This window comes from Watersipora subatra, chromosome 5 (assembly GCF_963576615.1).
Source record: "Watersipora subatra chromosome 5, tzWatSuba1.1, whole genome shotgun sequence".
NCBI classification, from domain to species: Eukaryota; Metazoa; Bryozoa; class Gymnolaemata; order Cheilostomatida; family Watersiporidae; genus Watersipora; species Watersipora subatra.
In genome coordinates this window covers 29,495,744-29,510,584 of record NC_088712.1, presented here as the reverse complement: position 1 = coordinate 29,510,584, position 14,841 = coordinate 29,495,744, and the positions used below count along the sequence as shown (strand labels likewise).

The 14,841-nt window shown below is 36.7% G+C and overlaps 1 protein-coding gene across 1 annotated transcript; it reads right to left on the bottom strand.

Annotated features, from left to right (window-relative positions):
* LOC137396606 (huntingtin-interacting protein K-like) lies at window positions 1-3,608 on the bottom strand. Its single transcript, XM_068082921.1, has 3 exons — window positions 3,440-3,608; window positions 2,572-2,679; window positions 1-597 (listed from the first exon to the last, which is right to left on the bottom strand). The coding sequence occupies exons 1-3, from the start codon at window positions 3,599-3,601 to the stop codon at window positions 502-504; spliced, it is 366 nt and encodes a 121-aa protein (XP_067939022.1). The 5' UTR covers window positions 3,602-3,608; the 3' UTR covers window positions 1-501.
* Between the last annotated feature and the right edge of the window lie 11,233 nt (window positions 3,609-14,841).

Genomic DNA, 14,841 nt, shown 5'->3' with positions numbered 1-14,841 from the left:
CATCAACTTTAATTTATTAATGATCACTGCATGTAGTGCTATTTGATATCAGTCTAAAATTGTCATTACAGAAATATACAGCAGAAACCAAGGCTATTTGTTGAAAATGGAGCCATAAGCTCTCACCTTTTAAATTTCTACGATAGTTTAGTAGTAACTTTGCCATAATTAAAATCATAATTATTATTACATTCAACTGTATTCATTTCAGCCAATCATTCATTTTTGTTTTTATTCTCAGGAGACTATTAGTAGAAACTTTGTACAAGTTACGCCAATGACTAACAATAATGGAGTTGCCCACCCTACCATAATGTTCAAACTAGATAACTGCCAATATGCAGATAAAAAAAAAGAAATGTTTTAGCAATAAATATAATTTTTATAAGTTGGGTTCTGAACAATGTGTTGATAAAGCATAGAGTAAACAACTTGTGGCCATTAAATGAGGATTAGAGACAACTGTACAGAGACAAGCTGACATATTTATGAAACAAAGACCTAATTGGTTAGCTCTATAAGAGCTTCTACAACATTGCCCTGATGTTGCTTTAGCTTTCGTTCTGCGACTGACTTGGAAATTTCCATCTCATGAACCTATAAGAAAATACCACAAAAGCGTAAATGGTTCCTAAAACTAAAGCAAATGTGTGTTCTAATGTGGTGCATACTGTCATAGCTCAATTCTGCTTATCATGATTTATTGAAGACATTAAACACTTACCGACAACTCCCATAATATTGACAAAACCCATGGTTCCGACAAACCCTATTGTACCGACAAACCCCATAGTACCGACAAACCCCATAGTACCGACAAACCCCATAGTACCGACAAACCCCATAGTACCAAGAAACCCCATAGTACCGACAAACCCCATAGTACCGACAAACCCTATAGTAGCGACAAACCCCATAGTACCGACAAACCCCATAATACCGACAAACCCCATAGTACCGACAAACCCTATAGTAGCGACAAACCCCATAGTACCGACAAACCCCATAGTACCGACAAACCCTATAGTAGCGACAAACCCCATAGTACCGACAAACCCCATAATACCGACAAACCCCATAGTACCGACAAACCCTATAGTAGCGACAAACCCCATAGTACCGACAAACCCCATAGTACCAACAAACCCCATAGAACCGACAAACCCCATAGTACCGACAAACCCCATAGTACCAACAAACCCCATAATACCGACAAACCCCATAGTACTGACAAACCCCATAGTACCGACAAACCCCACATCACCGACTAAACGTAATCTAATCTATTTTTACATCTTCTCGCAACCCAAAGCTTTAAAACAATAAAATGATGCGAGAAACTGTCCTAAATAACAGTTTTAAATGCATGGCATATTAATAACTATGTATTCAATGGAAGATGTCATGAGGAATGTCATCGATATTTATGCTGTATTACATTCAACGATTATGTTTGACCATGACTATACTATGGTGTTTAAGAAATTGTACAAAATCAACTGAGTAAACGACAAATATTCAAAAGTATAATAACATAACATATATGATAAATAAATATGATAAATAATAATATAAATAAATATTATATAATTGATAAATACAAATGTCGAATGACATCGTGGAAAGCAGCTTCAAATAGACCGACTATGAGGAATGTAAACCTTCAGAGCCCGATAGAATGCTCACAGAACAAGAGACTGATACAAGTGGACTAGATGTTTCCAAGAATTAATAAGTTTCCATCGAGCGACACGTGTAGCGACACCTGGGTGCGCCACTACCGAAGCTTTACGCTGAGCCAACAAGCGGATCATGTTTCCAAAGGGTGATGGTCGTACAGCGACGGCTGTGTATCACCATATGTCTGCATTTGAAGCAACAGGAAAGCAAGACCTACGCATGCGCACAAGTAAGATGTTATAGGGTCGCTAAGACCATTTCCATGGCGCAAAGATAGCGCATCACACGGGTGTTTCGATTCCAAACAGCGACACTGAATCACGGACAGAATGAGATTGACACGACTGTTTTTATGACGATATTGCAGTGTGATTTGTGGTGTGTAGCTACTCTACTGCTGTATGGAAACTTAGCCAATAACCTGAGTTTTGTAAGGCTATATATGCTGAAGCCCGACACAAATCTTAAACAGAAACTAGTCAAATACTAGCACAAATACTACTCTTATCAATGTGAACACGATGGTCACTTGTGTTGTCTTTTGAATAAGGCAAGGTCATTAGGTTGTGGGCTCTTAAAAAGGAAAGGAAAATATCCATGTCTCCAGTTGTCTACCCATGTCTCCAATTGTCTACCCATGTCTACCTATGTTTACAGTTGTCTACCGATGTCTACAGTTGTCTACCCATGTCTACAGTTGTCTACCCATGTCTACAGTTGTCTACCCATGTCTACAGTTGTCTACTCATGTCTACATTTATCTAGCCAGGTCTACAGTTATCTAGCCATGTCTGCAGTTGTCTAACCATGTCTAAAGTTGCCCTAACACGACAGACAGGCGAAAGAAGACATCAGCGCACCTGGGTGTCAGTAATGATCAAAACAACTTACAATGAGATCTATGTCTTCCTGTTTGACTTTCACCTTAGCTAGCTCCTTCTCTCTTGCAGCTAGTTGCATAGCCTGTTCCTGCTTGCGTGCCAGTACAAGCTTCAATGTCTACAGACAACATTTTTTCAAATTAATTTCAATAAATTTAATTAAACTTAATTTCTACATAGTACATATTCCCACAATATTTTTCTAATTCTCCAAGTTCAAAAGGTCTGCCTGTTTAAAGATGAACTTGGACAAAACTTTAGTAATTTGATCCGAAATAATCGATATTTGCAATTGTTTTTAATGTTTGATGTGATCTGATTGCTAAGATGTTTTAGGATTGTAATCGATAAAACTTGATCGCGGTTAAAACACTCAGATTCTATTGAAAGTGTGATCATGTCTATAGTTGCACTTCTACACAGAAATCGACAGAATGGAAACGTGTAACACTGCAACTTAAAAGCGATAGACGATATCAATAACGAGAGAGACAAGCAGCCACTATACTAGTCACATCATTTAGTGCTTGGTCCAACTTACTAGCACCAAGCTGTTGATGATGCTATATCGCTGTCTGTAGCCATGACTATCAAAGCAATGAAAGATATCTACACAAATTGGTTGTCAGACTCGAAAATTGTTCGACTTGAAATTTATGTTCGTAAAACATGATTTCAGAAGCAAAAACTTGAGGATGAAACACACGAGTATATCTAGCGATAAAAGCAACATAGGCATGCTAACAATGCGCGAGGTGATTAGAATAAATAGGTATGCAAAGCGTTAATCAATAGAAATTCATTGGCACCCAAATGAGTACAATGGGAAAGCTGAAGATAGTCAATGGACTCTCCTAGACAACCATTGTTAGCCATACTTTCTGTATATCTTGAGCGGATATCTCCTGTTCCTCAACAAAATCTGTGACCTTCTCAAGGTCAGCCGCACCATCATTGTGTTTTCCTTTGAACGACTTTCCTTGTTCTTCTTCCGCATGATCATCTTCCACATTGGCGGATTTGGCCTTCCTGCTTGACATGACTTCAAGTAAAAAAGGAGTATAGTCATACTTCAACTTACGAGCTTAATGCGTTCCAAGACTGAGCTCGTATGTCAATTTACTCGCATGTTGGTGCAATTTATTTATATATAGAACAATTAAATATATATTGATTGGTTTCCATACTCTGTAAAATGCAAATAAAACACTCCCAAACAAGATATTGTAACAGAAATAACATGTTGGTTATTGTCCTAACTTACCACTTGCTTTCAAAAAGCAACAAATAAAAAATAATGCAAGGAAGTGTGTTAAATTAAAATGTAAAATTAAATACATACAATAGCAGCTAACGCTAGCATTTGCCAGAGAGAGATATATAAGTTATCCTTCATTACAACAGTTGACTTTGATAAATTTGGATTTTATCAAAGTCTTAAAAGACAAACTTAGACGCAAATCTAAAAGCAAACTTTCATTTTTAACTTAACATAATTAAAATTTCTTTGGCGTTCATAGTTTGAAGTTTCTCGCTAGTTAGCTAATTTTTCCTTTGTTTCGCTTTCACGACTAGCCGGCTGTTTTAAGATGAACCTATTTAAGGACGTTTGCCTTTGTCGCCCTTTCAACATGTCGCGATTAGGACGAACAGATGTGTCGTCACAAAGGTTTAATGCACGACTACTAGCCAACTTGTCCGAATGTCTATTTTTATAGTTTTGATAGATAGCAACGGCCTTTTCAAATAGCGTCGTTTCAGTTACGCTGTCACCGGCCAATTGTTTATCTTATATCCAATGCCTGAGCGGTCTCTCCATCAGCGGTGGTGAAGATCGCTGCGCCGTTTAGAAACTACAGTTAGTACTTTTGCGAGCTAAATGCCCTGAATATAATCCTTCTGTTTGATAATTGTGGATGTATTTCTGTCATATTGCTCAGCTAGCTCAATCATGCATACACATTTCGCATATTTTTCAATAATTTTCCGTTTAATAATCAATTGTTATCATTTGCTTTTTCTTTGCATTATTTTTCATTTTACAGGCAAACTTTCGGTCTACGCACAGTACTTTTAATTCACATAATTCTGCAGTTGAAAAATACAGATTGATGCTGTTGTCATAAAACACCTCCGGCATACTTGGCAACTGACTCACGTGCTCGTATCTCAAATATGGCTCGTATGTTAGTACTAAAACTTGCTTAAAAGCTGGCTCGTATCTCAAGTTTTTCGTACGTTGGAGCACTCGTAAGTTGAAGTATTACTGTAGATGTCACACTAAGAACTGCAGTCAGAAACACCACTTTCAATCAGATCAGGCTTGTTATATTTATTTACTTGAAGGCTTCAATTCATTTTGAAGAATATTTGTTACTATTTAATTCATTGCATATAGTTCAAGGTTTGTATATTTCCATTTTAGCAACCATTTTTAATGTAGTTTCTCTTTTAAATAATTATGTTCCAAATTAAAATATAAATTAAAACCTTACAGATGGCCATAAAAACAAACAAAAGATTACGTACTGATATAGGGAGATAAAAAGGAAGACAACAAAACCATTTACAGATTTACAATTCACCCATCAGCTTTAATAAGTTTCATGTTATAAGTGATAAGCCAGATTTTTTCTGAGAATTAGCTGAATTCCATCCCCTCCTAGACATATAATTATACCTCCATTCATCTTCCACTATTGTGAGAAGCTTTAACTTATGATTATGTAGTTCAAGGATTTTACAAAATTTTACAGCATCAAGGAGATAATGAGAACTCGGATTACTTGAGTTAGTGCTTGATGTGAAAAGATGTGAATGCGGCGTAGTGCTTTTGGGCGCCACCATTTTACCCAAATGATTTGGCTATATTTATCAAAAATACAGCTTAGCTTCAGAAGAATTATTTTGGTGCAGAAAAATAGATATTAAATATTTATTATCAACATTATTATATATTATCAACAGCCAGATGTTTTGTGCTCGTTTTAACCGCATACTTCTATGCTTGCAGCCAAAGCACCATGAGAACTTGAGCACCTGAGGAATCCAATTATGTTTGGTCCACTGCATTTATTTTCACATCACTATATTTTCGCACTCATCAGAGCTGCAAAATTAAATTGCATCGAAATTTTACTCTGTATGCTACCTACGAAACTAAATACTAGCAAAATGTAAGTGTCCAAAGGTAGTACTTTGGCAGTACTTTGGTAGTACTTTGGGTCGTTTTAACCACATACATATATACTTGTATGCTTGCAGCCAAAGCACCATGAGAATGGCCATTCAATTCCTTTGTCATTTATTGTTTTTAGTGTAAATATGGCTTTGTATTCATTCTTCTCCAAACATCTCACAAACTTTGCCGGAGGTTACTTCCTGCTATCCTTGTCAAATGCAAATAAATATTCATTGAAACAGAATTTTGGTTTATATCTTTTGTTCAATATTGTTTCTTCCATATTTGCAGGTGATGGGCCAAAAAGCAGTAGACCGAACCGGTGCCCAACTGTCGGAGTGCCAAAACATGGTAGGGCAAAATAATTTGGAGCCCAATAGTCAGTGCTGAAAATCGGCAACAAAGAAATGGCACCAAATCGATCTATTCCGGGGCAAATGGACACATTGTTCTATTAGATTATTATATACAAAATTCATATACCATTTTTCTATCACATAAGTTTAATAAAACATATTCACATCACCAACTCAGTTTTAAAATCTTAAATTAATCAAAACCTAACACCTCACATTATAACCAACCTTCTAGAATGACAGGTTCGTTAATCATAGACATGACTTTTGAAACAAAACTATGTATCTTATGTTACAGTGTTAAATGACAGCTAAATCAAAGTTAAAAAAATTTCAGCATTCAAGTTAAATTAAAACTGGTTCATAAAAAGCAAATGAAAGTGTGGAATGTCCAGAGAACAGATGTCACCAAATAAGTGCTTGTAGTAAACAGTTAAGTTGCTGTTATTGGTTAAATAAAAACCTAGCCATACACAGATATATACAGTGCTGACAAAATAGTTGGGACATGCCAACCTAACAGCAACGCATGTTCTTTCAGATTTGGACTTGAATAACTTAAAGTTTTACAAATAGATTCTGTAAACTATATATCTCATTTTCTTATATATATTCTTTTCTTATATCTATGCTAACTTTTATACACCATCAAACTTTTTTTAAAACCTTGCAAACTGTTATGATATTTGATAATCGCCCGCATCATTGTAACGCTTTATTATACTAATTCATATTTGTACATATTCGGAAATAAAACACCACTTCCGGTCACAAACTCTAAAATGGTGGCAGCAGGCTCTTTTTTATTCGCCATTATTGCCAATTTGAATTGCTAAATATTTCTTCAATCTCAAGGTGAGCTGAATCGTAATCGAACCGAAGATGTCCAAGCTAATCACAGTAAAAGAATTTGATTATTCACGATCTGATAGCTTCACCGACTGGCATAAACAATTCAAGCTATACAGAATCGCCAGCAGACTTATAAAATCAGATAAAAATGTCCCAATTGCTACTTAGCTGTATAAAATAAGTGGGCGACAGCCAGCAACTGTATGACACTTTTGCATTTACTCGAGAGGAAGACAAGGACAATTGTGACAATGTGCCTAAAGCATTTCAAGATTATTTACTCTTATTTAACCCTTAAGTGCAATACAAATTACTTGACATGCCAGTTTCACGCCAGAAACAAAATACTGGATAAAACTATTGAAAAATTTGTAAGAGAGTTATACAGAATAAGTGAGCACTGTGATTTTGAGTCAGAGAGACAATTCCATAGAAGACAGATTAGTAGTAGGCATTATCTAAACTATCTGCCAAGTTCCAACTAGAAGACACCCTTGGACTCAACAGTGCAATATCAATCTCCCAACAATATGAGCTCGTCAGGCAAAAGATTTCTAACTAGGGTGCTGTGGAAGCAGTTGCTTGCAGTCATTACACTCGCAGTTGCCGAAACCATGAAATGAGGCACAACCACAACTCAAACAACCAGCCCAACACTAATCCTCGCAATAATCTCGAGACAGCTACTGACCAATCCTACAACATCAACAACTGTAACGACTGTTGGAGTAGCTACCAACGTCGCCGATGTACTGAATATGACAAGCAATGTCATAATTGCAAAAAGAACAATAACTTCTCAAAAGTATGTAGGAGTAGGGGCAATCCAATGCCAAGTAGGAGAACTGCAACAGAAATCGTTGACTAGAGTTTGCCAACTATTGCTGACAACAACAATGTAATTAAAATAACCGACAACAATGATCCTTGGTTTGTTAGTATGCCTGTAAATGACTACTGTAGAATTCAAAGTTGACACTAGAGCAGATGTGACCATTCTGTCAAAGCAGACTTTGACTTCATAAATCTTTGCCTAACATACCCATATCTAAAGCTGACATTATATTAAAATCTATCAATTCTGATGTTACTGTTTATGGTTATTTTGTTCTAAATACTACATATGATAGCAATGACTATTCTCTGAACTGTTATGCAGCTGATACTACTAGATCCAACTTTCTGTCCAGGAGTGCGGTAGAGCAGATGGCGGTCATAGGCCCAGTGCTGATTAAGGTGAGCCAGCAACCATTAAGCTCCATGACGATATCCACATGTATATATGCTCCTAGCCGTATAACATTTCTCATGCTACATAAAGTAAACAATGAATTAGACAGAATGATCAGCGAGAGCATCATAAGACCAGCTACGCAACCCACTAACTAGTGTTCCACTCTAGTACCAGTTGAAAAAAGTTTGGGAAAGTTAGATTCTGTATTGATCTACGAGCATTCCACTGCGGTGTGATTCGGGAAATGTACCCAATAACATCCTTCGATTAAACTTAATGGTGTTGAAGTATTCTCAACTCTTGATACTTGCAGTGGGTATCACCAAATAGCCTTAAATGAGGCGCCTAGCTTATACATTACCACATTTATAAGACGCCATGGCAAATTCTGCTTCAACTGCCTGCCGTTTGGTATCACCAGTGTGAGTGAAATCTTTCATAGAAGAATGGAGGAAATTCTACAGTTTAGATGGAATAATTGTCTATCCAGATAACATCTTGGTATTTGAACCTAACTGGAATGAACATGGCAAACAACTTGACATGTTAATTACCAAAATTGCAGAACATAGGCTACAATTGAATAAACCGAAACGCACCCACAGACAATCAAGTGTAAAGTTTCTCGAACACATTCAATGGTAAAGGCACCCTGCCAGATCAAAAACAAGCCAGATCCAAGCGATATCACCAATAGAAGAGCTAATGGACATCCAGCACTGAGAAGATTCTGAAAAGCGGTGAGAAGCACTCTAGTGCTTTTTAGTGTGAGAAGCACTGAGAAGAGATAGTTTGATTTATGAAAGTCAACTCTCTTTAGTTGATATTAATGTAATTTGAAACTAATCTGTCTTGACGGTCTGACCACACCGTGGTCATACCGTCCTAATTTTTCCTAAATTTGTCCTAAATATTTCCTAATGGTCTCCTCTACCAAAACGGCTACGGATACCCTGATCCGTAGATGACAGTTTCACAAAAGACCATTTAATCTCCATCACTGTGATTGCATAACATTTCAAACAACTAGATTTATGAACACATAACTATTGAAACTATATTAAAAACAACATATGCATTTTCTTTAACCGATTGCTAACATACGCAATCTTTGAAGGATGTTGGTGCCATTTGAGCCTGGTGACTATGAAATACTGGTGAATGATTAGCCCTTGCTATATGAGACCAAACGCTTCACCACTGCTAAGCCAAAATGTGTTACAGGCAACCTTTTTATAATAGCGAATGGAGATGATAACAAAGACTTCCCGTTGTAATTTGGGGGTTGTTCAACACCCAAATCTATTTACTCTAACCAAGCCGCCAACTATAAAACCAATATTCACAACAGAATGTCTAAAGTTGGTCCACTTTGTTGCTAAGCTTCGTACACTGGTCCAAATTTGAATGACCTCTGCTTGACACTAAGAACTTTTTTACCAGAAATTTGACATAATAGGAGAAACAACAATAGTAAAGTTTGGAGAAGAGTGAGACATTTCGAGAAAGTCAAGGTCAACAACCTCTATGGTTTGTCTTAATACTCGATTGAAAGATTGCAAATTTGAGTATAAACAAGGTAATCTATATAAAACTGTAACGCTTAATACCGCAGCTATGATGGCCGTGTTTACGTTTACTTATGGCATTGTTACTGAACAATAACTCAGGATAATCTTCACAAAAAAACTTTCTTTAGGAATGCTATTGTGCTCATAGATAAAACATTATGCATAATAACAATTTCTGACTTCTTTCTGCCATAATTTACAAAGGTCACTGTCGTCTATGTATATATAGTAACCTATGTGTGCATGTATTTGCCTATATGTATAAAGGCTTATAAATGTATAAGCCTATATCATTTACTCTTGTGTATGGAATGTTATACTATTACTCATTTCTGTGTACAAGTATTGCTGTCTCATGTATTGCTGTCTCAGTGTTTATTACCTAGTGGTTATGTCTTTATTATGATTGTCTGTTTTGTGGCCTCGGTATTATGCTACTTCGTGATCTTATTATTATGCTATGATGGACTGCATGCTGTTATTGTGCCATTCAAATACAAGTGGTCTCAGTGTCAAGTTGGCTGGTGGATTACACGAGGATAAAAGTACCTACTACAATAACAAAAAATCTCTGTTCATGAAGTGCCAGAAAAAAAAGAATGAACACAATCCAGACCAAAATTTTCTTAAACGTTGTCAGAAAGCTAGACAGGGGTTAATTGCACTTTCCATCGAACAAGTAGAACAGTGAGAGACAGTCAGCCCTATTAGCCTATCTATGGGCTTTCACCAAAACATGTAGCATTTACATCTATTATACTTAGCTATACCTTGATGAGCCTATTGGTTAATTGAGACTGGTCTGACCCGAGAACAACACCTCGACCCTCACATGGTACCAAACTTACTCTGTAAAAGTAATTCATCTTTGAATTCAAAATAAAACTCATCTATTGACTTGAGCTTATTTTTAACCCTGAATAATAAGCACTACAAAGTTTTTAATAAATTCATCTGGCTTGAACTCCTGAAAAAAACTGATCAGGATTTGTAACAGATGACACGACTGCCACATAATAATCACTCACTGGAGTACTTTCAGCAACCTACAGGTAGTCAGTCAGCAGGTACACTTTAACATGCTTAATAGTAAATAATGAAGTTTGGATCATCATCTTGTTACTTACTCTATGACCAGCACGTCTGGATAGTATAGTGTCACACAGTAAAGAAAACAGATTGTTTAGGTATGAACAAAAAATCTCTTTAACGGATATGCCAACACTTTGTAGCAACAAAAACAAATTTAAGTTTCCCACACATAAATACGATATTTTGCTTTAAAGCCGAAAAGGCAGTTGGATAAAAATGACACCACCTGCTCAGTGCCATCTTTGTGAATTAGACTGAGAAGTGCATCCATACCTATAGCATCAATTAACTGCATGCTAGAGGTAATAATTTAATGTCAAATGGAACAAAAACTCCCAACACGGAAGAGCTTCTTTGATAGCATTAACAACATCAATGGCTAGTGTTCATTTACTCTCAGTTTGCATCAAACTTAGAGTTATTCAGAATAAGTTAGAAATAAACCTTGCTTAGTATTATCAACTACTAGTACATATGATCAATTTTAGATTGATCATGTAAGAAGCAATACAGATGTAGAAATGTAGAGATGTAGGAAGCAATACATCTTGGAGATGTTACAGAGGTTTGGCTTGCAACAGGCAAATCTTGTGTCAACACCAGCAGATGCGAATGTAAAACTGAGCAGTGATGATGGTGCAAATGGTTTGGCAGATGGTAACAAGTATCACGCTATGACTGGAAGCTTTCCATATGCTGCAGTTTGTACTCGACCAGATATATCTCAAGCAATGGAAACAGTTACAATGTATAACTCTAGCCCTAACAAAGCACACGTGATAGCTGTTGAAGGTTGATTTGAAACCAAAAATTACATTTCAGTTATTTGGTATCAAAAGGTTCACAAAGTTTAACTCTGCTGTGTTGCTGGTTCAAAATATGTAGAAATGTGATAACAAGCTCTTAAAAGCTCAAAAATGAACAGTTAATCACAGCTATCACGCAAACGGACGTAGGTTTGAATTCCTTATTTTTATGACGTATTCAACTCGACGTGGTTATTGTTGTGACACGTGATGTTATCACATGAAATGAAAGGCCAATAAAAGTCTTAACATAAAACGTCTTGTAGCACTAGTTTTGTGACAAACACTTCTAGTTGTACTGAGAAGCCCTTATCAAATATAGATGCTCGCTACTTTACAGTTTTGTTTCAATAGATAAAACATGAACTGAAACTAACATAATCTGATCATGTGATTAATATTTCCAGCCAAATGGCGCAAACGATTGTTGCAGCATTTTTCGACCATCACAGGTGACCAACAGGCTCCTCATGTGTATCAGAGCTTAGGTTCGATTACCTTCGAGCTAAGATTAAAAAATTAAACTGACTTTTAGGCTAGGTTTTGAGATATCAGTGCTTGAAGTGACAGCAATACAATGATAATGAAATAGACGCGCAAGGAAAATAAACATGGTTTTATTGAATGTGTGAAGTTTGTTTGTAAAATATTTCAACGAATGAGGTTGCATAAAAGTGTAGACAGAAGCACATAATGCTCAACTACATTCCATTTGAGTCGTTTGGAGAGGGATTCCGACCTATGGCCATTTTTGTGACGGCTATGATTAACTGTTCGTTTTTGAGCTTTCAAGTGCTTGGAATCACATTTCCACATATTTTGAACCTTCAACACAGCAGAGTAAGACATGGTGGACCTTTTGATACTAAATAACCGTAAGGTCAATTTTGTTTCAAATCAACCTTTAGGCACATTTTTAAGTATTTAAAAGGATCAGTAGATTTGGGTATCAAGTTTGAACACTCTGAGAAGAACGAATTGATTGGTTTTTCAAATGCAGACTGGGCTGGTGATCTAGACAATATACATTCTACATCAAGGAATCTTTTCATGATGACAATTGGCCCCATAAGTTAGCTTCTAGTAAGAAACAGCCTGTTATGGCACTTTCTACTGCTGAGGCAGAATATATCGCATTAAGTTTGGCTGCTCAAGAAGCTGTGTAGCGTAGGATGTTAGTGTCAAAACTTAATAAGTCTTGTGTGGCACCACCAACATTGACCTATGAAGACAACCAAAGAGTTATCGCGATAGCTCATAACCCTGTCTTGCACAACAGAACCAAATCAACCATATATGCACATCTCACTATATTCGACAAACGATCAAAGACAATGCAATTCAGTTAGCATACTGTCCATGTAAAGATATGGTTGCCGACATCCTTACCAACCCTTTACCTAGGAATCAACTAGTAACTTTTGCGCGATCTAATGAGCGTCACTAAAATCAACAATATCAAATAAGTAGGAGTATTGATAACAGGTATTAATAGTTATTTGACATTGTAGATGCTGCCGCAAACTCCTTGGGTTAGGTCTAATTATTTTCTTTCAGCTAATGTTAGTGCAGTCAGCTTTTTGTTTTTATACTGTCATCAACATATCTGTTATCTCCACTTAGCCACTTCCAGCCCCGGTAATTTTTCGTTGTCATATCCAGTACGAACTATTTTGTGTCCATGCTATTACTATCTAGTATATTCTGGTTTTTGCTTTTATTTCTTGTTAGTCAGTCGCAGTTCAACTGAGCTACAGTTTAGTGGTGCAATAAATGCTTTGCTATCTCACGTAAAATATCTTTAGTAAATAACAATCACCACTGATCGTAAAGCCAAAAAACTACTATAAACCGCTCAAGTTGATATGTTGAGTAGTTCCAACACAACCTTGAGTCATCTAGCTTCTGAATTACACATTTGGTAAATTTTACACAGATTGGTATTGAGCCATTTTTGACTATTACCGAAGACATATATCATTGAGATACCATGCACAATTATTAAGGCAGCTGTTCAAAACATTAAAAGTAAATAAATAAAAATTTGGGGTAGTCGCTAATTCAAATGGAAACCCACACTGTCTGAACAGTCTCTCCAAATTGTCGGATTTTTACTTTTATCAGTGAGTGGTAATCTGGCTGTAAGATGAATTGAAGACAACCGTGGAAAACCTCTGAATAGACCAGTGCTTCCATGTCAGGAATAGGAATTCCAAGCCATATACGGCTATCTTCTGGTTGCAAGCAGACAAATCTGTACGCATGCAAAACACTATCAGAAGATTTCTTGCTCATAATTCAGATGCAGAATATTCATGCAGATGAATCCATAGGATCAATAGTTTCCTCTTCAATTAACTGCTGCAACTCAAACAAAACCTTGCCTCTACAGCTTACAACAGAGCATGGTACTTAGCATGCTGTGGCCATGTGGGCTTAACAGAGAGGTTGCTAAGCCCACACGGCTTAGCATGTACATTACTCTCTGTACTTGAGTTGAGTTGTTAGGTCTAAAGAGACTGCCAAGTCTAAATCCACATCAAGGACAACACAAGATCCCAAAAAACCGCTGACTTTATCGGCAATATACAGCAGAGTTTTGCATGACTTACCCTGAATGTCAACAAATGCATTGCATCAGCTAGCTACTGGAAACGCCATACCAGAATTACCAGTCAACTCACATCTACCAGTGGGTCAGTGTAATATCATATCGGAAAATTGGCAAACCAGAACTAGTCTCTACCTTAACAGTAAGTGCATATGATTCACTAAGCATATTTACACCACACATATTGGCATCGGTCATGATCTTGGGCAAACTACGCCAATTGTAAATGCCTTCGATTCATCAGATTTTAGCTCAACTACTTTACATTCTGCCTTACCTTCACTTTGCAGCCCAACATTGTTCGTTCTTGCTTTGAGGTTAAAAAAAGATTTTCTGAATTTTATTTCCCAAGATAACCTTTACGTACCCTCCACACAGACTCATCCAACTGACTGAGACTATCTAACAATTCCAAGTACTCATACATCGTAATTCAAGACTCGTAAGCTATGCCAAGATTTCTAGGGCAATGGTTTTAACCAGTGTGTTGTAGTACACTAGCTTTCTATGAGAAATTGTCCGATGTGTCGTGGGAACATATCAACGACCGTTCTTTTTTCAAACTTCATCCATATTA